General features: G+C 35.8%; 1 protein-coding gene across 3 annotated transcripts in view; it reads left to right on the forward strand.

Moving 5' to 3' along the window:
- Positions 1–25,636, forward strand: part of STXBP4 (syntaxin binding protein 4) — a 192,708-nt gene that overhangs the window by 51,330 nt on the left and 115,742 nt on the right. For all 3 annotated transcript variants that reach the window (XM_059908303.1, XM_059908301.1, XM_059908302.1), the window contains 2 exons: positions 11,896–11,992; positions 14,361–14,452. In XM_059908303.1, coding sequence (XP_059764286.1) covers positions 11,896–11,992; positions 14,361–14,452 — 189 coding nt within the window. The remainder of the gene's footprint in view (positions 1–11,895; positions 11,993–14,360; positions 14,453–25,636) is intronic.

The raw sequence follows: 25,636 nt of genomic DNA on the forward strand, positions 1-25,636 counted from the left end.
TTTGTGTCAGTACCACACTGTTTTGATTACTGTAGCTTTTTAGTATAGTCTGATGTCTGGAAGAGTTATACCTTCAGCTTTGTTCTTTTTTTGCAAGGTCGTTTTGGCAGTTTGGGGTCTTTCATGGTTCCATATGAATTTTATGATTGTTTGTTCTAGCTCTGTAAAAAATGTTCTGGTATTTTGATAGAGATTGAATTAAATTTGTAGATTGCTTTGGATAGAATGGCCATTTTAACAATATTAATTCTTCCAGTCCAAGAGCACAAGATATGTTTCCACTTCTTTATATCAGCTTCAATTTCTTCATCATTGTTTTATCGTTTTCAGAGTATATGTCTTTCACCTCCGTGGTTAGGTTTATTCCTAGGTATTTTATTCTTTTTAATGTGATTTTAAAGAGGGTTTTTTTTTTACTTTCTGTTTCTGATATTTCATTATTAGTTTATAGACCACAGCAGAATTATGTATATTAATCTTTTATCCTGCTACCTTGTTGAAATCATTTATTAGTTCTAATAGTTTTCTGTGGAGACTTTAGGGCTCTCACTATGGAGTATCATGTCATCTGCAAATAGTGACAGTTTTACCTTTTCACTTTCAATTTGGATAATTTTTATTTCTCTTTCTGGTCTGTTAGCTGTGGCTAGGACTTTTAATACTATGTTAAGTAGAAGTGGTGAGAGTGGGCATTCTTGTCATGTTCCTGAATTTAGTGGGAAGGCCTACAGCTTTTCACCAGTGAGTATTATGTTGGCTGTGGGTTTCTTGTAAATGGCCTGTATTATGTTCAGATATGTTCCCTCTAGTCCCACTTTGGCAAGAGTTTTTATCATGAATGCATGTTGTATTTTGTCAAATGCTTTTTCTGCATCTTTTGAGATGATCATGTGGTTTTTGTCTTTCCTTTTGTTAATGTGGTGTATCACATTGATTGATTTGCATATGTTGAACCATCCTTGTGCCCCTGGAATGAATCCAACTTAATCATGGTGTATAATCCTTTTTATGTATTGCTGGATTCGGTTTGCTAATATATTTTTGAGGACTTTTGCATCTATAGTCATCAAAGATATTGACATGTAATTTTCTTTTTCTTGTGGTGTCTTTGTCTGGTTTTGGTATCAGGGTAATAGTGGCCTCCTAGAATGAATATGGCAGTGCTCCCTCCCCTTCAATTTTTTTGGAATAGTTTGAGAAGGATAGGTATAAGTTCTTTATATGTTTTGGTAGAATTCCCTAGTGAAGCTGCTTGGTCCTGGACTTGTTTGCAGGGAGTTATTTTATTACAGATTCTATTTCACTTCTAGTGATTGTTCATTCAAATTGTCTGTTTCTTCTTGACTCAGTCTTGGCATGATGTATGTTTCTAGAAATTTGTCCATTTCTTCTAGATTGTCCAATTTGTTGGCATATAACTGTACATAGTATTCTCTTATGATTTTTTGTATTTCTGTGATATCAGTTGTTATTACCCCTCTTTGATTTCTTTATTTGTTTATTTGGGTCCTCTCTTTTCTTCTTGGTGCCTAAGTAGAGGTTTGTCAATTTTGTTTATCCTTTTAAAAAAACCAGCTCTTGGTTTTATTGACCTTTTCTATTGTCTTTTTGATCTCTATTTTATTTCCTCTGTGATCTTTATTATTTCCTTCCTTCTTCTGACTTTGGCTTTGTTTATTCTTTTTCTAATTCTTGCAGATGGTAGGTTAGGTTGTTTGTTTGAGATTTTTCTTGTTTCTTGAGGAAGGCCTGTATCACTATGAACTTTCTTCTTAGAACTGCTTTTTCTACATCCCAAAGATTTTGTAAAGTTGTGTTTTCATTTTTATTTGTCTCAGGGTATTTTCTGATTTCTTCTTTGATTACATCATTGACCCATTGGTTTTTTTAATAACATGTTGTTTACTCTCCACGTGTTTGTTCTTTTCACTTTTTTTCTTTCTGTGGTTGATTCCTAGTTTCAGACCGTTGTGATCAGAAAAGGTGCTTGATATAATTTTTACCTCTAAATTTGTTGGGACTTCTTTTGTGTTCCAGTATGTGGTCTATCATAGAGAACATTGCTTGTGTGCTTGAAAAGAATGTGTATTCTGCTTTTTGTGGAGTATGCAGTAGATATTGATTAAATCCAACTCTATTGTATCATTTAGGACCTTATTGCCTTATTGATTTTCTGTCTGCATGATTTGTCCATTGATGTCAGTGGGGTGTTAAAGTCTCCTACTGTTATTGTATTATTGTCAATTTCTCCCTTTATGTCTGTTAGTATTTGCTTTATATATTTAGGTCCTCCTGTTATAGGGTGCTTATGTTAATGATTGTAATGTCCTCTTCTTATACTGATCCCTTTATTATTATATAATGTCCTTGTTTGTCTTTTGTTATAGCCTTTGTTTTAAAGTCTATTTTGTCTGATACACATATTGTTACCCCACTTTCTTGTCATTTTCATTTACATGAAATAGCTTTCTTTCATCCCCTCACTTTCAGTCTGTATGTCTCTTTAGCCCTGAAGTGTGTCTTTTGGTAGGCAACATATTGAAGGGTTTTGTTTTTTTTAATCCAATCAGCCAGCCTATGTCCTTTTTTTAAAAATAAATTTACTTATTTATTTATTTATTTTTGGCTGCGTTGGCTCTTCATTGCTGCATGTGGGCGCTCTCTAGTTGCGGCGAGTGGCTACTCTTTGTTGCGATGCACGGGCTTCCCATTGCGGTGGCTTCTCTTGTTGTGGAGCATGGGCTCCAGTAGTTGTGATGCACGGGCTCAGTAGTTGTGGCTCACGGTTTCTAGAGCACAGGCTCAGTAGTTGTGGTGCACGGGATTAGTTGCTCCACGGCATGTGGGATCTTCCTGGACCAGGGCTCGAACCTGTGTCCCCTGCATTGGCAGATGGATTCTTAACCACTGAGCCACCAGGGAAGTCCCCACCCTATGTCTTTTGATTGGAGTGTTTATTCCCCTGACATTTACAGTAATTATTGATAAGTAAGTACTTATTGCCATCTTATTACTTGTTTTCCAGTTGTTTTTGTAGTTCTTCTCTGTTCATTTCTTCTTTTTGTTTCTCCCATTGTGGTTTGATGATTTTCTTTAGTAGTATGCTTGGTTTCCTTTCTTTTTATTTTTTGTATATCTTTTGTAAATTTTTGATTTCTGGTTATAATGGGGTTCATATATGTTGATCCATAATTATATGTACTTCATTTAAACTGATAGTCATTTCAATTCAAACACATTCTAAAAGATATACATTTTTTACTCCCCTCCCCCATGTTTTGTGTTTTTGATGTCATATTTTACATCTTAATGCTTATCCCTTAACTGTTTATTGTAGTCAGAGTTTCTTTTACAATTTTTTGTCTTTTAATCTACTTATTTAAGTAATCTTCAATCCTTAATATATATCTGTCTTTTCTAGTGGGATTTACCCTTTCCTATAGATTCTTATTACGCTTCCATTTAGAAAAGATCCTTCAGGATTTATTTTAAGGTAGATCTGGTATTGCTGAATTCTTTTAGTTTTTGCTTGTCTGAAAAGTTCTCTCTCCTGTTCTAAATGATAATATTGCTCGGTAGAGTCTCCTAGGTTGCAGAGTTTTCCCTTTCAGCACTTTGAATATATCATGCCACTCCTTTCTGGCCTGCAAAGTTTCTACAGGGAGATCCAACTGATAGCCTTATGGGAATTCCCTTCTTTATGACTTTCTTTTTCTCTTGCTGCTTTTAGAATTCTCTCTTCAACTTTTGTTGTTTTAATTATGATATATTTTAGTGTGGGTGTGTTTGGGTTCATCTTGTTTTTGAATCTCTGTGCCTCTTGTGCCTAGATATCTGTTTCCTTCTTTCAGTTTGGGAAATTTTACAGCCATAATTTCTTCAAATACATTTTTTTTTTTTTTTCAAATACATTTTTTGATACCCTTCCTCTTTATCTTCTCCTTCTGGAACTCCTATAATGTGTATATTGGTACATTTCATGCTATCCCAGAGATGCCATATGTTACTTTTACTTTTTTTTTTTTTATTTGCCTTTCTGACTGCTGTTCTGATTGGATGATTTCCATTATTTTTTCAGATCATGCATGCGTTCTTCTGTGTCATTTAGTTTGCCATTTGTTCCTTCTAGGGTATTCAGGGTGTTTTTTATTTCAGATATTTAATTATCTATTTTCGATTGGGTCTCTTTTTCTTTTTTGGCCAAGCCATGCAGCTTGTGGGATCTTAGTTCCCACACCAGGGATTGGACCTGCACCCTTGACAGTGAAAGCACGGAGTTGTAACCCCTGGACCACCAGGGAATTCCCTCAATTGGGTCTTTTTTATGTTTTCTAGTTCCTGTTAAGATGATCTGTGTTTAGATCGATTCTTTTCCCTAATTCAGTTAGCAATGTTTTGAACTCTTTATCTGGTAAATTATTTATTTCTGTTTCATTATTTATTTTTTCAGGGGTTTTCTCTTACTCTTTCAATTAAGAGTAGTTCCTCTGCCTTTTCATTTTAGTTAACTTTCTCTGTCTCTAGGAATTTTGGTGTAACAGTTATCCATTGTGGTCTTGAGGGCATGTTCTTATTTGAGAGCATCGCTGTGCTGACTGCGTGTGCCCAGTGCCTTTAATGGAAGGGCTGGATTTGATGTGGATGCCAGTCACATCTTTCCTCAGGGTGTGCTGGCAGCTGTCACCTTGGTAGGGCCTGTGGCTGGTGATGGAGGAGCTAAAGTCTGTGCAGGGTGTGAGGTGGGACTTCTCTGCTCACTGGCTGTCACCACCCTGTCAGGGGCAGGATTTGCTCCCAAGTTGCTGGAGTAGAATCCCTGAGGGTCGGGCTAGAGCTGGCTCTGTTCCCTTTAAGTATGTGTTTTTCCTTCTCCCTGCACTGGGGCCTTTGCCCCAAAGGAGGGGAATCCTGAAGCAAGTGGGGCCTGTGTGCTCACAGAGGTCTGATACTCTGCCTGTGTAGGCATCTACAGCTTCACTCAGATGCAATCCGTGGTCGCATCTTTTCCCTGGCTGTGGTCACCTGAGATCTAGTGTTGTACGGTGGCATGGAGTTAGTGGGGCTAGAGTGTTTGCTCAGCTTGGGCTGGCACACTTAGTGAGGCAGTCACAGGAAATCTGGCCACCACGCTGCTATAAGAAATCTGGGCTGCTTCTAGGGCATCTCTTGAGTAAGCACCAACAATGGCTACAGCTGCCCTATCTGGGCTACACCCCACGCCCCCAGGTTGCCTCTGCATCCCTAAGTCAAGTCTTCTCCCAGGTCCTGGTTGCCCTAGATCCAGTGCCATGCTGTGGTGGAGAGTGAGTGAGGTGTTCTCTTTGCTTGGACTGGGAAGAATGGCAAGGTGGCAGCTGCTAGGGCAGACCTCTCTCCACCCTGCCTGGGGGCAGGCTAGCACCCACCCACTCCTCATGAGTGAGTCTAGGCTTCTCCAGCCTTTCTATCTGTTCCAGCAGTTCTCCAAGTGGCCAAGGGAGCTTGTCTCCTTTACATAGCACCCCAGGACTGGGACGCCCAGTCTGTGGCCCAACCCACTCACACCCCAGGATGAATATCCACACATGTGATCCCCCCTTTCCTCTGAGTTCCCTCCCATGCACACAGGTCCCAACCCAATCACTTTTCTTCCCATTCTATACAGGTACGGCATATCTTTCTTTCAGCCTTGGTTGTACAGGAGTCCTTCTACCAGTTTCCAGTTAGTTTTGCATGAGAATTTTTCCATATTTCGATGTATTTTTTATGTGTTTGTGGGGAAAGGTGAGCTCCATGTCCTCTTTCTCTGCCATTTTCATCTCCCACCAAATTACTTTCAATTTAAATTTATGAGCTTACGTCACTGACATGCTGTATTCTTGTAAATTTTTCTTTCAACAAAACTTCCATCTGTTACTAAGTTTAGCTCAGGAAAAATCTACACGGTAGTTAATTGCATTTTGCAATTTTATTATTACTTAATACAATAAGAATCACTGTATATTGAGTACCTTCTGTGATAGGTCTTTTGTTTGCATTATTTTTGTAAAATTGTTTTTATTTCTTTTTTTTTTAAAGGAAACTTTATTTTTATTTTTTTATTTTTGGCTGTGTTGGGTCTTTGCTGCTGCATGCAAGCTTTCTCGAGTTGTGGCGAGTGGGGGCTACTCTTCGTTGTGGTGCACGGGCTTCTCATTGTGGTGGTTTCTCTTGTTGCAGAGCATGGACTCTAGGCACACGGACTTCAGTAGTTGTGGCACGTGGGCTCAGTAGTTGTGGCCCATGGGCTCTAGAGTGCAGGCTCAGTAATTGTGGTGCACAGGCTTAGTTGCTCCACGGCATGTGGGATCTTCCTGGACCAGGGCTCGAACCCGTGTCCCCTGCATTGGCAGGCGGATTCTTAACCACTGTGCCACCCGGGAAGTCCCTGTTTTTATTTCTTTATAAAATATTTCTATTTTATTTCTTTATATGAGAGTATTAATCATATGCAAGAATGATTATATTTTATGTGTAGAGTTTAAAGATTAATAAAACAAATACACATATACTCCACCTCCCAGCTAAGAATGAGAATCTTTGACATTGCCTGTGTCTTTCTTCTTGACTGTATATACCTCTTTCCCCAAGAGGTAACTCTATTCCAAATGTTGAGTATCATTTATATGCTTTTTAAAAGTTGATTACTAAAATATTAATAAGGTCAAAGAGTTTATTTACCTTCAACCTAACTTAAGGTATTGTTAAAATTTTCCTTCTGTTTCTTCATCTCCTGGAAAAATGTTTGGCTCATAGTATATGCTCAGAAAATAATTGTTCGATTGGTGTATTGTTTTCTAAAGTAATTCTACCAATTTTCATTCCTACTAGTCTTATGCAAGAGTTCCCACTGCTCCACATTCTTTACATTTAGTCTAATTATAATGCATTTTGAGTTCTTTCTACCATCTTATTTAAAATTTTTTTTCTTTGTTCTTGTTTTTAATCCCTTTTTTACCCCATGTTTACTATATTTTTTTGGTTTGATTATATTTGATTTTTTGGTTGGTGGTTTTTGCATTTTTTTTTTTTTCTCCCCCGTCTTATTTAGAAATTGTACCTTCTCTTGCTAATCTTTTAGTGATTACCTTAAAATTTTAACATTCATCTTTAACTTAGTCTAAAGTTAATCAGAATCTTTACCCTTCTTTCAAATATACAAGGTGCTTATAATACTTTAACTCTGATTAGCCTCTTCCGAACTTACATGCTTCTTTTTGCCCAGTATTTTAGCTTTAGTGATGCATTGTTTTTCTAATTCACTGTCTTTCTTTGCAGTCACCTGCTATTTCAGTCACATAACCACTGAGTTTCTAATTTATTTTCTACCTAGTATTTTTATAATAATATCTTGTTCCTAATTTTATTCTTGATTCACCTTTTTTTACTTAAGAAAGATAAACAAAATGTAATACATACATACAATGGACTATTATTGGGCCGTAAAAGGAATGAAGTTCTGATATATGCTATAACATAGACAAACCTTGAAACATTAAGCTAAGTGAAAAGAGCTAGGCACAAAAAGTTACATGATTCTATTTATATGAAATGCCCAGAATAGTCAAATCCATATAGACAGAAAATAGATTAGTGGTTGCCTGGGGCTGGCGGGATAGGGAAAAATAGCAAGTGACTGCTAATAGGTATGGGGTTTCTTTTGGGGGTAATGAAAATTTTCTAGAATTAGGTGATTGATGTACAACTATGTGAATGTACTAAAAGCCACTTAACTGTACACTAAAACAGTGAACTTTTTGTGAATTATATCTCAGTATATCTGTTATTAATAAAAAGTCACATTGATATATACAGTATGGTACCATTTATATAAAAATTAAAACTTAAAAATATTTTTTAAAACTATTCATCACATATATTTATAAAAATATGAAGTAATGATATAAAAGCACACTTGGGAACTATCCATGAGAAACTGCATAAAGAGAGATTGTAAGAAAGTGAAGTTGTGCCAAAAAGTGGGAGAAAATATTTGTAATGCACATAACATATACAATTTTGGTATCCAGAATATATGAAGAACTCCTAGAAATAAATCAGAAAAAGACCTATCAATACTATTCCTAGGGTAGGAAGAAATTCCTAGAATTTCTTCCTACCCTAAAGAAATTTTTACCCATGTGCTGTAGTAGATGTGTACAAGAATGTTCATTGCTGGTAAGCAGAAAACCCCAATGTTCATCTAGAGGAGGATGGATTAATAAATTGTGGCATATTAATCTAATCAAATATTAGATCAGTCAACGTGAATGTATTAATGTTACAATACCATATAACCACGTGGATGAATGATGATTTTTACCCTTCACCTGTAGGGTAAAAAGACTAAGTTTTAGAAAACTATCAGTCACATTTTAATGAAGCTAAAAAACAGCAAAACAAAATAACATGTTAAGGATACATAGTATGTGACAAACCATTTTAAAATAAATAGTATGGGAATGACAATGACATCGTTCCTTAGTAGTGGTTACCTCTAGTATAGTAGGAGAGGAGTATGTTACATAAATCAATAGTGTTAGCAATTGTGTGATTCTTTTTTTTAAACTTTTTTCTTTTTTTAAAAAATTAATTAATTAATTAATTAATTTTTGGCTGTGTTGGGTCTTCGTTTCTGTGCGAGGGCTTTCTCCATTTGTGGCAAGCAGGGGCCACTCTTCATCGCGGTGCGCAGGCCTCTCACTATCGTGGCCTCTCTTGTTGCAGAGCACAGGCTCCAGACGCACAGGCTCAGTAGTTGTGGCTCACGGGCCCAGTTGCCCCGCGGCATGTGGGATCTTTCCAGACCAGGGCTTGAACCCGTGTCCCCTGCATTGGCAGGCAGACTGTCAACCACTGCGCCACCAGGGAAGCCCAATTGTGTGATTCTTAAATGGATTCATGGATGTTTGAAAACGTATATATTTGTTACATGTATGTTTTTAGTATATTCCAAATATATAATAAAATGCTTGGCGAGAAGTACAGAAGGGGCTTTTGCAATGTTTTGTTACATTCAAAATCTGAAGTAAATATACTTAAATACTAAGCTTCAATGTACTATTATAACAAGTTTTAAAAGCGTGCAAAATATCTAAAATGTACAAAATAGAAGGCTGTTATATATTGATAATTTTTTAAAAGACATAGAACACTGTATATAGTATAATTTAATTCTTGCAAAAGATATATAATTTATTTTTTTACATATACAGGTGCTATATACATAGAAGAAATCAGGAAAATTATACACCAGTCGATTAATAGTGTTTGTCTCTGGAGGAGTGGTTCTCAAAAGCAGGGATGTGGTTTTTTTGCCTCAGGGGACATTTGGCAATGTCTGGGGACATTTTGGGTTTTTACAATTGGGAGAATGCCACCAAATTAAGAATCACTAACAAAAAATACTTCCTCAAACTTTACGTATGAAAATTTAAAACATATTGCTAAATAATTTATGTCAAAAACATTGCTAATAGACATATAAAAGAAGCTAAATCTCACTTGTAGTTAGGAGAATTCAAATTAACAAACAACATACTATTTCATATTCAACATATTGACAAAAATTAAAGTGTGAAAACAGCAAATGCTGTTAAGAATGTAGAAAAATAGAACTGCTTATATACTAGTGCTGTGCATAAATTGATACAACCAGTTTGGAGAGCAATTTTATAATATCTAAGAAATTTGACAGTATATATACCCTATGACTCAGCATTTCCTCTTCTAGGGATGTACTGTAGAGAAATTTTTACACATCTATATGAGGAGATGTGTAAAATGTCTTTTTATAAAAAACAGAGTGGAGTGATTATAAAAAGCCCATCAGTGAGAGAATGGATAATAAATTATAATACATTCATCCAGTTAGACACCATTTAAATTTAAAATAAGTGAACTAGTTTTGCAGTTAACAATATTGAGCAATTGTGAAATTGTAACATTGAGGTAAAAAATGAAAATAATTTGTAAGGTTATCCTTTTGTATTATACTATGCATGTAACATCATAAATGCACAAGAGTACATGTTATTAGGGGATAAATGTAGTAGTGGCATCAAATCATGCACAGGAAGGATATGCCAACCTTAGGGTAGTGGTTCCTGCTGAGAAACAATGGAGAAAGCTTTCAACAAAGTCTATAATGTTTATTTCTTAAAAATATATACATATAAATTTCAAGCAAATACTAATGAGTATATACTTGATGATAAGAAGTAAATGGGTGTTCTTTGTATTATTCTCTTTCCTTTTTTTTTGGTGTATTTGGAACATTTTTTATGACTGAAGGAATATAATATCAAAAGTTAAGAATCATTATTCCATGTTATGCAAGGCAATGACTGTGTAGATAGGGCAGGCAGATGATGCTTGGTTAAAATGCTCTAGAATCACTTTTGAAGGAATCTTTCCTGATGTTTTCCCTTCCTTCTGTCTCCTTTTCTCACTGTGCCCAGCCACCTATACATTGACCAGTTTGGTTTTGCCACAGTACATCCTGTACACACTTCTATTAAATTACATATTGCACTAATTACATTTATTTACATGTTATCCTCTCCCTAGAGACCATAGCTCTTTGAGGTAGTGGCTATATCTTGTTTGTGTCCCTTTGTATAGTTTAGTGCCTAACAAATAGTAAGCACTAAATAAACACTTGGTAAATGAAGTGATGGATGACTGAACAGATTTCAAAGGAGGAAGGAATATATAAGGACAATTACTAGTATTAACCTTTACCTACATTTTAGTTTTGATGTTCTTACCAGAATCTGATAATAGGGCATCTAGTCAGTCCTTATTCATTAGTTAAGATTAGATTTTGCTATATATAACCTGAGAACCTAAAATAACAGTGGTTTCCCTTAGAAATTTATTCTTCTTACACCAAAAAGAAACCTGAAAGAAAGTAATCCAGGGCTGGCATGGAGGTTATACATGCTTTTAAGTATCTTTCTGCTCCACCATCTTTGTTGAGGTGGCTCATGAACCAAGATGACTACTTAAATTCCAGCCATCTTTTCTTTCTTCCCTCCTTTCTTTTCCTTCCTTCTTTCATCTTTTTTTTTCTTTTAATTAAGACCAAAGAGAGAAGGAAAAGGGACAAGAAGTACCTACCCCACTTTTGAAAGACTTACCAGAAGTTCCCTGCAAGCTCGCGTTATGTCTCCTGGGGTAGTTCATAGTCATATGGCCTTATCAAGCTGCAGAGTGGGCTGGGAAATATCTTTTAGCTGAATGACAATGATTCTAGCTAAAGATTTTTGTTCTGTTACTAAAGAACAAGGAGAGAATGGACACTGAAATTCAACTAGCAGGCTCTGAAATTTTAATTAGCTATGGGTACTAAAAAGAGAAGGTAGAGAGAAGAGGGTTCCAGAGAAAGCTTTTTAGTTTATTATTTATGTAAGCCTGCCCATAAACAAGCCAAAAATTAGAATTTTTTGTATTCCACCCAATTCCTGTCATCCTTAGTTTTGGTCTCAAATACAAGATAGCAACAAAATATCAGTGTTTTAGAGTGCTACTTAGAAAAATCAATGTTAAATCGGATTTATTAGGATTTCCTTGCTGTTTTTCTTCTGCCATGTCACATATTTTAAACTAAGAAATAGTTTGAATTTTGGTTCTAGGGATATGCTATTTGGCATCGGCCAAAGTGCTAGCCTTGGGGGAAAAAATGAGGTGGTGGTAGATCAAGAAGCTAATATTTTATGGAAAATTAATCCATAAATAGTCATCAGACTTTCTTTGATCATGGTCACTGTTCCTGATATTGATTCTTTTCACTGGATTGTAAAATAAAGTTGTAATGAAAAGTTTTATTCTTTGGAGATTTGAAAAATTGCTTCACATGAATCCTTTTCCTTCCAGGCTCTAAATTATCTTGGTATTCAGCCCACAAAGGAACAACACCAAGCCCTGAGACAGCAAGTGCAAGTAGACCCAAAGGGGACAGTGTCTTTTGGAGGTAATATTTAGGTTCATCATGTGTGTCATCACAGAAACTTATTGTGGCCCATATTCATTGAGTGCCTCTTCTTTGGACGGAGAGAAAGAAAAATAAAACCACATCTATTTTAAGTTCCTTAATCAGTATTCTAAAGACTCAGATAGAATTATTCGTTTTACTGGGTGAGCAGAAAGGAGAACTTTCTTAGAATCTTTCAGCTTTAAAATATCATTCAATCATATTCTTTTTTTATTTTTAATTTATTCCATAAACATTGCTTTAGTAATAACAAAAGAAACAGTACAAAATATAGAAGCCCTAGTTCTGCTACCATGAAATTATAATTTTTTTTCAGCCAGTATGATATAATAAATATTTCATGATGCTGTATAATAATTCTTATTTTTATTTTATAATTATTATTAAAGATAGCAAATTGTTAACATATTCCATTGATATACTATAATATTAAGCTTTTCCACTATTGGGAATTTTGATGGTTTTTCATTAACTGACAATATAAATAATTCTATATTTAATATAGCTTTTTTTTCTTCTTTCTCTTAGGATAAATCCCCATAAGTGGCTTAGACTTTTGATATGTATTGATAAATTGTTTTCCAGAGACATTTTACACACATATTTGTTCTGCCACTAGTAATGTTTGAATGTAACAGTTTTTTGTATCCTTTACAGCATTAAGTATTTAATTTTTTCTTATAGAGTAGATGCAACATTGTATCATTTAAAAAACATCTGCATTGCTAAAGAAAGAAATTTGGGGGTTTGAAGTGGTGAAAAAAGATGTATTTGTTCTCCTCTGCTCTTGAAATCATACAATATAATGAGAACAAGAAACAGAAATACATGTAAAACCACAATGTATAAGGACAAAGTAGATGAGGAAAATAAATGAATTAGTGAGCAGAGGCCTGTAAAGTCCAAGTGTCTGAAGAAATAGGAGAATCACAACGGGAAACAAGCTGATTCCTGGAAAGGCTTAGGAATTGAAAACATTGCATACTTAAGGCTGTGTTAAGGAGCAATTATATATGCTGTTCCCTGCCCCCTCTCAAGTAATCCACAACTACCATCCCTTACCCTTGCAGAGGAAAATAAGTATATTCTCTTGAGAAATTAAACCAGATTGATTCTGGACCTATAGCTGCCAGCAGCTAAGGAATTTGGGGGTGTGTATGGTGAATTATCACTTACAACACACACCCAGATTGCTCAGTGATATTTGCAACCATGTGTATGCTCTGTAGGCAAGAGGTTGTAAGATTCTCTCTGAAGAACCTGAACAAAGTATCATAATAGCTGGCCACCTTATTGCTCTGTAGTGAAACCTGCTAGTTGACAAAGCGAGTTATGCACACAGAATTTCCAATCAACGATTTAGTGCCTGATTCGTCTTAAATATGAACACCAGACATTTGGAGAAATCCTCCAACATAAAATATAAAGCCCCAAAGTATCAGACAAATAGAAAAAGAGGAACTCAGAAAAAAGGGAAATATTACGAGAGCAGAAAAGAACTTCACGTAAACCATAATTAACATCTTTTTAAAAGATAAGCGAAACTAAGGCATCCATGCAGTAAGAGTAGGATACTGTAAAATAGGAACAATTAAAAGGATTATTGGAAACTAAAAATATAAGAACCAAATTTTTAAAAAATTGAAGTTAGATGGATGAACAGCTCACACTCCATGTCTGAAGAAGCGTATAGTTTGCTAGGTTGGCATCAGGCAGTGTTATATAACAAACAAGAGAATATGCCTTCGAGTCACACTTCAGTGGAATCTTGCTCTGCTACTTATTTGCCAAGTAGCCTTGGGAGGTTTAAGACAGTTAACTTATCTTAGCCCAAACTGTAAAATGGAGAGGATGAGAAGAACTACCGCAGAAAATTCTCAAGATGAAATCGCAAAGGGCCATGCGTAGCATATAGAGGCTGTTATAGAAACATTTCCTGCTATTATTATTATTATTATTACTATTATTATTATTATTAAACCTCAGGTTCTTTCCGCTAGAAAAGCTGTAAATCATAATATTATCATATGTTTTAGAAAAAGTACTATTCATAATAAAAGAGTTGGAGAGATAGTTATGCCTGTGACATTTATTTGCTTCATTATCGTGTCTGATTTATTAACTTCAGCAAAGTTAAATGAAATGAGTGAAAACCAGTTTATCTCTTACTTCTAATATGAACTTAAATTTATCTGTCACTTCAGTTAACACTATTTTAAGGTAATTTAAGTAATTTAAATTTTAAGCATTAGTTATAACACATAGCTTCAGCTTCATGTAGAAAAAGGTAAGGTTTGCTTAGATGAGGTTAAATGCTATATTCTTACGGAAATGTGTTCTATTTTAGATTTTGTCCAGGTTGCCAGAAACTTGTTTTGCTTGCATTTGGGTGAAGCAAATGTTGGTGCACATGAAATTTCCAACATATTAGACTCACAGGTAGAGTATGCCCTATAGAATTGTCTTGATTGCACTTAAATCATAAGTCTTAAATGTTATCTGTCATATATGTAGGCTTACTTCATTTTTTAATTTTTTTAAAAAATAAATTATGCAGACAATACATGCTTTTTGGATAAATATATAAAATACAGATAATTTAAAATCAAAAGTAAAATTTTACCTTGACCTCTTATATCCTCCTCTCTCACTATTCCCTCATGCTATTCCCATCTTTAAATTTACCACAGAAAAGTACTCATATCATAAGTGTAAACCCTCTGAAATTTTACAGTCTGAACCATTCTTGTGTAATCAGCATCCACATCAAGAAACATAACGTTAAAGAAACTACCAGGACCCTGATGTCTGTCTCCTACTCACCGAGTTCCTTTCTAATTACTAGCACTTGCCCTCCCCGCCCCCAGTCAAGGTAACAGCTACTCTTTTGCTTCTAACAACATAGATTGGTTTTGCTTTTTGTGCTTTACATAAAATGGAATTGTGAAGTCTGTTAACTTCGTAAGTCATTTGTTCTACAAACCTTTGATTACTTATATTGCCAAATCTTTCAGTCCTTTCCGTTACGAATTTTTGATACTGTTACATTATTAAGGAAGGTCTTCCCAATTTTTATTATGTATTAACGTATTATATATAAATAACTTATTTTTGTTTATTCATGTGGTTGGGCCCCAAATGGATAACCACGTGCCCTTATTCCACCATCATTTATTCAATAACCATCCTTTTCCACTTTTGCCACTAATTTGAAATACAACTTTAATACATACTAAATTGCATCTGGATACACAGCTCTGTTTCTTTCCTTTTTTTTTTTTAAACATCTTTATTGGAGTATAATTGCTTTACATTGTTGTGTTCGTTGCTTCTGTATAACAGTGAATCAGCTATATGTATACATATATCCCCATATCCCCTCCCTCTTCCGTCTCCCTCCCACCCTCCCTATCCCACCCCTCTAGGTGGTCACAAAGCCCCGAGCTGATCTCCCTGTGCTATGCAGCTGCTTCCCACTAGCTATCTATTTTACATTTGGTAGTGTATATATGTCCATGCCACTCTCTCACTTCATCCCAGCTTACCCTTCCCCCTCCCCATGTCCTCAAGTCCATTCTCTACATCTACATCTTTATTCCTGTCCTGCCCCTAGGTTCTTCAGAACCTTTTTTTTTTTTTTAGATTCCATATATATGTGTTAGCATACAGTATTTGTTTTTCTCTTTCTGACTTATTTCACTCTGTATGACAGACTCTAGGTCCATCCACCTCACTACAAATAACTCAGTTTTGTTCCTTTTTATGGCAGAGCAATATTCCATTGTATATATGTGCCACATCTTCTTTATCCATTCGTCTGTCACTGGACACTTAAGGTTGCTTCCATGTCCTGGCTATTGTAAACAGTGCTGCAATGAACATTGTGGTACATGACTCTTTTTCAATTATGGTTTTTTCAGGGTATATGCCCAGTAGTGGGATTGCTGGATCATATGGTAGTTCTATTTTTAATTTTGTAAGGAACCTCCATACTGTTCTCCATAGTGGCTGTATCAATTTACATTCCCACCAACAGTGCAAGAGGGTTCCCTTTTCTCCACACCTTCTCCAGCATTTATTGTTTGTAGACATTTTGATGATGGCCATTCTGACCAGTGTGAGGTGATACCTCATTGTAGTTTTGATTTGCATTTCTCTAATGATTAGTGATGTTGAGCATCCTTTCATGTGTTTGTTGGCAATCTGTATATCTTCTTTGGAGAAATGTCTATTTAGGTCTTCTGCCCATTTTTGGATTGGGTTGTTTGTCTTTTTAATATTGAGCTGCATGAGCCGCTTGTATATTTTGGAGATTAATCCTTTGTCAGTTGCTTCATTTGCAAATATTTTCTCCCATTCTGAGGGTTGTCTTTTCGTCTTGTTTATGGTTTCCTTTGCTGTGCAATAGCTTTTAAGTTTCATTAGGTCCCATTTGTTTATTTGTGTTTTTATTTCCATTTCTCTAGGAGGTGGGTCAAAAAGGATCTTGCTGTGATTTATGTCATAGAGTGTTCTGCCTATGTTTCCCTCTAAGAGTTTTATAGTGTCTGGCCTTACATGTAGGTCTTTAATCCATTTTGAGTTTATTTTTGTGTATGGTGTTAGGGAGTGTTCTAATTTCATTCCTTTACATGAACATAGCTCTGTTTCTAAACAAACCACTCTGTTCCGTTGATCCATTTCTCTCTGCCAGTACATTATTATTTTAATTACTCTAGCTTTTTAGTTCTAGGTTCATTGTTTAGTTCTAGGTTCATTGTTATTGTTAGGTTAAGTCTAATTTTTTTTAACTTCTTGATCTTGATCATCTGCATGATCTTTAGAATCATTTTGCCATGGTAATAAAATTTCAATTGGGACTTTCTTTTTTTGATTGGAATTGCATTGAATATAGAGGATGGTTTGGGAGAAACAAACGTGGTTTGTTTCTCCATTCATTTAGATCTTTGTTGATGTTTTGGAAAGAGAAAATTGTATCTTGCTTCATATAGGTCTTAAGTATTTCTTGTTAGGTCTGAATAAGCGTGCTATAGTTTGATGCTATTGGAAATGGGAATTTTTTTACCATTATATTTTCTAATTGATGATTAATAAAGATTAATTTTTGAATGGTTATTCTGTGTGATGCCACTTTATTGAACTCCCTTATTCCAGTTATTTTTCAGTTATTTATCTTAGGTTTTCTAGGTAGACATTTGAAATTAATTACTTTGTCTCCTTCACAAATTTTTACTTTTTCTGAATACTGTTGAATAGGAGCTACAAAAGTGAGCAAGAAATTAATTTCCATGATATTTGAGTCATTTTACATTTTTAATTTTTTAAAAGAAGCTAGCATTATCTTACTTAATGAATAAGTTTTACAGTTGACCATTGAACTACTGAGGTTTGAACTGCACGTGTACACTTATACACGGATTTTTTTTTTTTCAGTAGTGTATACTGCAGTACTATACAATCTGAAGTTGGTTAAATCCTTAAGTGCAAAACCACAGATGTGGAGGGCCTACTGTAAAGTCATACTTGGATTTTCCACCCTGTGGAGGATCAGTGTCCCTAACCCCCGACATTGTTCAAGCGTCAGCTGTATACCATTCCAATTCTTGTGAAACAGTTTAAGTAATAGAAACTTTATCTGTTCCTTGAAGGTTTGAAAATGTTTCATATGCCAAGTGATTGGGGCCTAGATCTTTCAGGAGAAGAGACATTTCCTACTTATTTTAACGTCTTCTAAGGTTGTTCTATTCAAGGTTTTGTTCTCTTCTTGAATAATTTTGTTAATGTACATCTTCCTAGAAAAATTTTCCTTTCATCAAGATATTAAAATTTATCAAGCATTAACGTGGAATTTTTTAGATTTTTAATCCTTATTTTTGATGATATTGCTTTGTATTTCATAGATGTACTGCACTTTTTTTTTTTCTTTTTTTTTTTTTTGGCCACACCACATGGCTTCTGGGATCTCAGTTCCCCAAACAGGTATTGAACCCAGGCCTCCACAGTGAAAGCACTGAACCCTAACCACTAGACCACCAGGAAACTCCCAACACAATTTTTACAAGTAATCACACCCATAAGTTTTTATAGGTCATATTTTAATAATGACTCAACAGTATATAATGTTTCCTTATTGTAAAGTGTTTTAAATATTTTCTAGTTATATAGTTCCCTTCTGATTACTGATTTCTAGTTTAATTCCAGAGGTTAGAGAGCATATTCTGTGTGGTATTGATCCTTTGACCATATACCCAACATATAGTCAATTTTATGGAATGTTTCCCATCTTGTGGAAAGCATGTATATTCTACAGTTGTTGGGTGCAGTGCTTCCTATATGTCAGGTCACAGTTGTTAATCATGTGGTTCAAATTTTCCGTTTACTTTTAGAATTTTCTATTTCATTAATCTTTCTTTGGTCACCTTTTATTGTATTGTCTGTTACTGAGAGAGAGGTGTTTTATAATTTCTATTTAGTTCTGCTAATTTTCGCTTTACATATCATAAGGCTGTATTATTAGGTGTATACTATTTAGAATTGTTGTATTCTGACAAGATATTGAATCTCTTCATTTCCAGAATGTTTCTTGCCTTAAGATCAACTTAGTCTAATTGTGTAATGGTTGGTGGTTTGGTTTGGTTTCCAATTATTATAAATATAGTTTTGTTGTTGTTGTTTTTTAGCTGCGTTGGGTCTTCGTTGCTGTACACAGGCTTTCTCTAGTTGCACGGCGTGGGGGCTACTCTTCATTGTGGTGCGCAGGGCTTCTCATTGCAGTGGCTTCTCTTGTTGCGGAGCACGGGCTCTAGGTGCACAGGCTTCAGCAGTTGCAGCACACGGGCTCAGTAGTTGCGGCACGTGGACTCAGTAGTTGCTGTGTACAGGCTCTAGCATGCACAGGCTTCAGTAGTTGTGGTCTGTGGGCTCAGTAGTTGTGGCTTGCAGGCTCTAGAGCTAAGGCTCACTAGTTGTGGCACACGGGCTTAGTTGTTCTGTGGCATGTGGGATCTTCCCAGACCAGGGATCAAATCCGTGTCCCCTGCACTGGCAGGTGGATTCTTAACCACTGCACTACCAGGGAAGTCCCATAAATATAGTTTTTTAAAGTTATAATTAAGATGCAATATTAGTTTCAGGTGTACAACATAGAGAATGATATTTTTATACATTTTGCAATGATTACGACAATAAAACCAGTTACCACCCATCACCATACAAAGTTGTTACAATATTTTTGACTGTATTCCCTATGTATACATTACAGCCCTGTGACTTATTTATTTTATATCTGGAAGTTTGTACCTCTCAATCCCCTTCACCTATTCTGCATCCACCTTGCTCTGTCTCCCCTCTAGCAACCACCTGTTCTCTATTTATGAGTCTGTTTCTGTTATATTTTGTTCATTTTATTTGTTTGTTTGTTTTGTTTTTTAGGTTCCACATGTAAATGAGATCATACAGTATTTGTTTTTTTCTGTCTGAGTTATTTCACTTACCATGATATCCTTCAAGTCCATCCATGTTGCCACAGATGGCAAGATTCTTTTTTATGGCTGAGTAATAGTATGTATATATTATGTATAATATATATAACATTATATATATATATATATATGTTTATATATACATACCGCATCTTTATTTATTCATACATCTCTGGACACTTAGGTTGCTTCCATATCTTGGTTTTTGTAAATAGTGCTGCAACAAAATACATATATCTTTTTGAATTAGTGTTTTATTTTTCTTCAGATAAATACCCAGAAGTGGAATTGCTGTATCATATGGTAGTTCTCTTTTTAGTTTTTTGAGGAACCTCCATACTGTTTTCCAAAGTGGCTGCAACAATTTACAATCCCACCAACAGTGCATGAGGGTTCCTTTTCTCCACATCCTCACCAACACTTGTTGTTTGCTGTCTTTTTGATAATAACCATTGTTGACAGGTGTGAGGTGGTATCTCACTGTGGTTTTGATTTACATTTCCCTGATGATTAATGATGTTGAGCACCTTTTCATGTTCCTGTTGGCCATCTGTATATCTTCTTTGGAAAATGTGTCTTCAGATCCTCTGCCCCCTTTTTTGATAAATTTATTTTATTTTATTTATTTATTTTTGGCTGGGTTGGGTCTTCATTGTTGCATGCAGCCTTTCTCTACTTGCAGCAAGCAGGGGCTACTCTTCATTGCCGTGCACAGGCTTCTCATTGCAGTGGATTCTCTTGTTGTGAAGCACTGGCTCTAGGCATGCAGGCTTCAGTAGTTGTGGTCACGGTCTCAGTAGTTGTGGCTTGCGGACTCAGTAGTTGTGGCTCGCTGGCTCTAGAGCACAGGCTCAGTAGTTGTGGCGCACGGGCTTAATTGCTCCGCGGCATGTGGGATCTTCCCAGACCAGAGCTTGGACGCATGTCCCCTGCATTGGCAGGCGGATTCTTAACCACTGTGCCACCAGGGAAGCCCCCTCTGCCCATTTTTAATTGGGGTGTCTGTTCTTTGATAATGAGTTGTATGAGTTCTTTATATATTTTGGATATCAACACCTTATTGGATATATCATTTCCAAATAACGTCTCGCATTCGGTAGGTTGCCTTTTTGTTTTGTTGGTGGTTTTGTTCTCTGTGCAAAAGCTTTTTAGTTTGGTGTAGTCCCATTTGTTATTTTTGCTTTTGTTGCCCTTGCTTGAGGAGACATATCCCAAAAAATATTGTTAAGACTGATGTCAAAGTGTGTGCTGCCTATGATTTCTTCTAGGAGATTTACAGTTTCAGGTCTTACACTTAAGTCTTAAATTCACTTTGTGGGTTTTTTTTTGTTTTTTTTGTTTTTTTTGTGTGTGTATGGTGTAAGAAAGTAGTCCAGTTCATTCTTTTGCATGTAGCTGTCTAGTTTTCCCAGCACCGTTTATTTATTTATTTATTTTAGAGAAGTTTCAAGTTCCTGACTGAATTCTTTTTTTTTTTTTAATTATTATTTATTTATTTATTTAATTTATGGCTGTGTTGGGTCTTCGTTTCTGTGAGAGGGCTTTCTCTAGTTGTGGCAAGTGAGGACCACTCTTCATCACGGTGCACGGGCCTCTCATTATCGCGGCCTCTCTTGTTGTGGAGCACAGGCTCCAGACATGCAGGCTCAGTAACTGTGGCTCACGGGCCTAGTTGCTCTGCGGTATGTGGGATCTTCCCAGACCAGGGCCCAAACCTGTGTCCCCTGCATTGGCAGGCAGATTCTCAACCACTGCACCACCAGGGAAGCCCCCCAGCACCATTTTTTGAAGGGACTGTCTTTTCCCCATTGTATATTCTTGCCTCTTATGTCATAGATTAATTGACTATGTAAGTGTGTGTTTATTTCAGGGCTCTTGATTCTGTTCCATTGATCTATGTTTGTGTTTTGTGACCATACTGTTTTGATTACTGTAGCTTTGAAGTGTATGTTCATGTCTGGGAGCATGATACCTCCAGCTTTGCTCTTCTTTTTCTCAAGATAGCTTTGAATAAACTGATCATTAGAAATGAAAACAAACTGATCACTGGAAATGAAATAGAATATGTAATTTTAAAAAACTCCCTATAAAGAAAAGTCCAGGACCAGATGGCTTGTTTGAATTCTACCAAACATAAAAGAAGACCTTTTACTGATCCTTCTCAAACTCTTCCAAAAGACTGGAGAGGAGGGAACACTCCCAAAGACATTCTGTGAAGCCACCATCACCCTGGTAACAAAACCAGACAAAGATACCACGAAAAAAGAAAATTACAGGCCAATTTCTCTGATGAATATAGATGCAGAAATTCTCAACAAAATATTAGCAAACTGAATCCAACAATACATGAAAAAGATCATACACCATGACCAAGTGGGATTCATCCCCAGTTCACAAGGATGGTTCAACATATGCAAATCAATCAATGTGATACACCACACCAACAAAAGAAAAGACAAAAACTACATTATTCTCTCAGTAGATGCAGAAAAAGCATTTGACAAAATTCGACATCCATTTGTGATAAAAATCCTTACCAAAGTGGTATAGAAGGAACATACCTCAACATAATAAAAGCTATTTATGGCAAACCCACAACCAATATAATACTCAATGGTAACAAGCTGAAAGCCTTCCCACTAAAATCTGGAACAAGACAAGGCTGCCCACTCTCATCACTTCTCTTCAATGTAGTATTGGAAGTCCTAGCCACAGCAATCAGACAAGAAAAAGAAATAAAAGTTATCCAAATTGGAAAGGAAGAGGAAAAATTGTCATTATATGCAGATGACATGATACTATATATAGAAAACCCTAAGGACTCCACACAAAAACTGTTAGAACTGATAAATGAATTCAGCAAGGTAGCAGGGTACAAGATTAACATACAGAAATCGGTTGCATTTCTTTACACTAACAATGAAATATCAGAAAGGGAATATAAAAATACAACACCTTTTAAAATCACACCAGAATAAATAAAATGGGAATAAACCTAACCAATGAGGTGAAAATCTTGTATGTTGAGAACTATAGAACATTAGTAAAGGTAATTGAAGATGGTTCAAAGAAATGGAAAGATATCCCATGCTCTTGGATTGGAAGAATTAATATTGTTAAAATGGCCATACTACCCAAAGCAATATACAGATTTAAGCCAATCCCCATCAAATTACCCATGACATTTTTCACAGAACTAGAACAAATAATCCTAAAATTTATATGGAACCATAAAAGATTCAGAATTCCCAAAGCAATTCTGAGGAAAAAGAAGGAAGCCAAAGCAGTTCTGAGGAAAAAGAAGAAAGCAGGAGGCATAATCCTCCCAGACTTCATACCATAGTAAAAAACTACAGTAATGAAAACAGCATGGTATTGGCACAAAAACATATACTTACATCAATGGAACCGAATAGACAGCCCAGAAATAAACCCACATACCTACAGTCAATTAATCTTTGACAAAGGAGGCAAGAATATAAAATGGGAAAAAGACAGTCTCTCAGCAAGTGGGAAAGTTGTACAGCTGCATGAAATAAATGAAGTTAGGACACACCCTCACAGTATACAGAAAAATAAACTCAAAATGGCTTAAAGACTTAAATATAAGACAAGACACCATAAAACTCCTAGAAGAGAACATAGGCAAAACGTTCTCTGAGGTAAATTGTACTAGTGTTTTCTTAGATCAGTCTCCCAAGGCAATAGAAATAAACAGCTCGGGCTGGAGTGGACATGGGCCGGGGGAGTCATGGGGGAACTCAAATGATGGCAGTTGCTGGCCCCTCTGATCCCAGAGAGATCTCCAGCAGTTCCTTGCTCATTTGCAGAAGCTCTAGGGTTAGCAGAAGCTCTAGGGTTAGTCCAGGTGCCCTTTAAACTCCTGTTTGTTGGTCGTGTCCCAGGGTGGGCAAGTCTGTGCTCACGCCCCTCAGAACATCTCTCCCTACTGCAGGTCAGGGTGGGGTTCTCATGGATACCATGTTTCCATCTTTACTACCCATTTCTACGTGGTCCTTCTATGTGCAGTAGCTGTCCATTCAGCCTTCAGGTCTTCAAAATAAATTTCTCTATATGTAGGTGTAGATTGGGTGTGTTCGTGGGAAGAGGTGAACTCAGGGTCTTCCTATGCCACCATCTTGGACCCCTCTTAAATATTTTTCTTTTTATAAGGAAACCTATTATATAACTCTTTTAAATATATCTAATGAAATCTAATACTATAGTTTTGATACCCATAATTATCTTTTAAAAGAAAATTCAGGCATCAGTTCTTACTCTCAGAAATTTATCATTTTTCCTTTTTCTCTGTTAACTCTTACTTCTCTTCTATATTGCCCTAGAATGTTACCCTGATATGTTATAATTTCAAGCTTAAAAATCTTTCATTGATCACCCTATCATTCTGTTGCCAAAAAATTTAGGTAAATTGTAATGTATTTGTTTCAATTTACTATATTCATTAGATTTTACATATTAAAATTTTCTTCTGATTTGAGTAGTAATTATATTATTGATGCACAATCAAAAAATATAAATATGATATAAATTTTGTTAAATTATTTTTATAAAGGTAATTTTTTAAATGTAAATTCATATTTCAGTGGGATGGAAGGATTATTTTCAGTCCAGCTCTGTCATTTATGATTTCCATATTTGCATGGGCATTTCTGAGCTCTTTATTCTGCTGGTTTATTTGGCTTCATAAGTCTTGATATCTGCTAAGACACATTTTCCCACCTTGTTCTTCTTTTCAAATATTACTTTGGCTTATTTAATCCATATAAATTTTTGCCAAAATCTTGCTACGTTGAATTTATAGACTATTATAACTGGTGAACCTACATTGACACATCATAATCACCCAAAGTCCATAGTTTACATTACAGTTCACTCTTGGTGTATACATTCTATGTGGGTTTGGACAAATGTATAATGACATGTATCAGTCATTATCATATCATACAGAGTATCTTTATTACACAAAATATTCTCTGTTCACTGTCTGTTGTCTCTCTACAACCTCCTTGCCCCCTACCCATAGCAACCACTGATCCTTTTATTGTCTCCATAGTTTTGCCCTTTCCAGAATGTCATATACTTGGAATCATACAGTATATAGCCCTTTCAGATTGGCTTCTTTCACTTAGTAATATGCATTTAAGGTTTCTCTATTTCTTTTCATCTCTCTTATCTGGATGTTTATTTACCCATTTACCTACTGAAGAACATCTTGGTTGCTTCAAATTTGGATAATTATGAATAAAACTGCTATAAACGTCATGTGCAGGTCTTTGTGTGTACATAAATTTTCAACTCCTTTGGGTAAATACCAAGGAACTCAATTGCTGGATCATATGGTAAGAGGATGTGTAGTCTTGTAAGAAACTGCCAAACTGTCTTACAAAGTGGTTGTACCATTTTTCATTCCCACCAGCAATGAATGAGAGTTCCCATTGCTGAGAATGAGAGTTTCCAAAGACCTGGTTGTTTGGAAACTCTCAGGAGATTACCTAGTTCTCCCAGAATTGAGGCGCTGATTTAGCAGTTCTGATTTACTCTAAATGTAGCATTTAGAGTAGGAAGACTGAAGCTGTAAGAGCACGGTTTTCCTTCCACTCATCCAGGTGTTTTGTTTTTATCTACCTAATGTTGATAGCGGAACATTGTTTTCTAATTGCCAAAAAGTATTAAAAGCTACCATATCCATTTATGATGAGGAAAGGCAAAGGTGGTTGGGTGGCTTACAATATAAGTCAAGTAGGGAATTCAGAGTACTTTGTATGAGCATGGAAAACTTTCTTAGCAACTGCAAAGAAATACTCATGCTCCAAATTAGTAATTTACTTCCTTTTTACCAATATGATTTTAGGGCAGATAAGAATGTGTTCAATCTGTGGCATTTTGATAGCAAAAGCAAAGTGCTGATGGTAATGGTGCAAGGCCCACATGCCAATAATTTCCTGTTTGTGGCTTCAGATCAAATATTGTACAAGAGTCATTATATCAGTTTACAAGAATTCTCTTGTTGTATTCTGCTTGTCAACACACAGAAGAATCCCCATAAAATGACCTGAATCCACAAATCCACAATAAGAATGCATTTTACTTCACCACACTCACATATGTAACTGAAACTGAA

This window comes from Balaenoptera ricei, chromosome 20, assembly GCF_028023285.1.
Source record: "Balaenoptera ricei isolate mBalRic1 chromosome 20, mBalRic1.hap2, whole genome shotgun sequence".
Taxonomy (NCBI): Eukaryota; Metazoa; Chordata; class Mammalia; order Artiodactyla; family Balaenopteridae; genus Balaenoptera; species Balaenoptera ricei.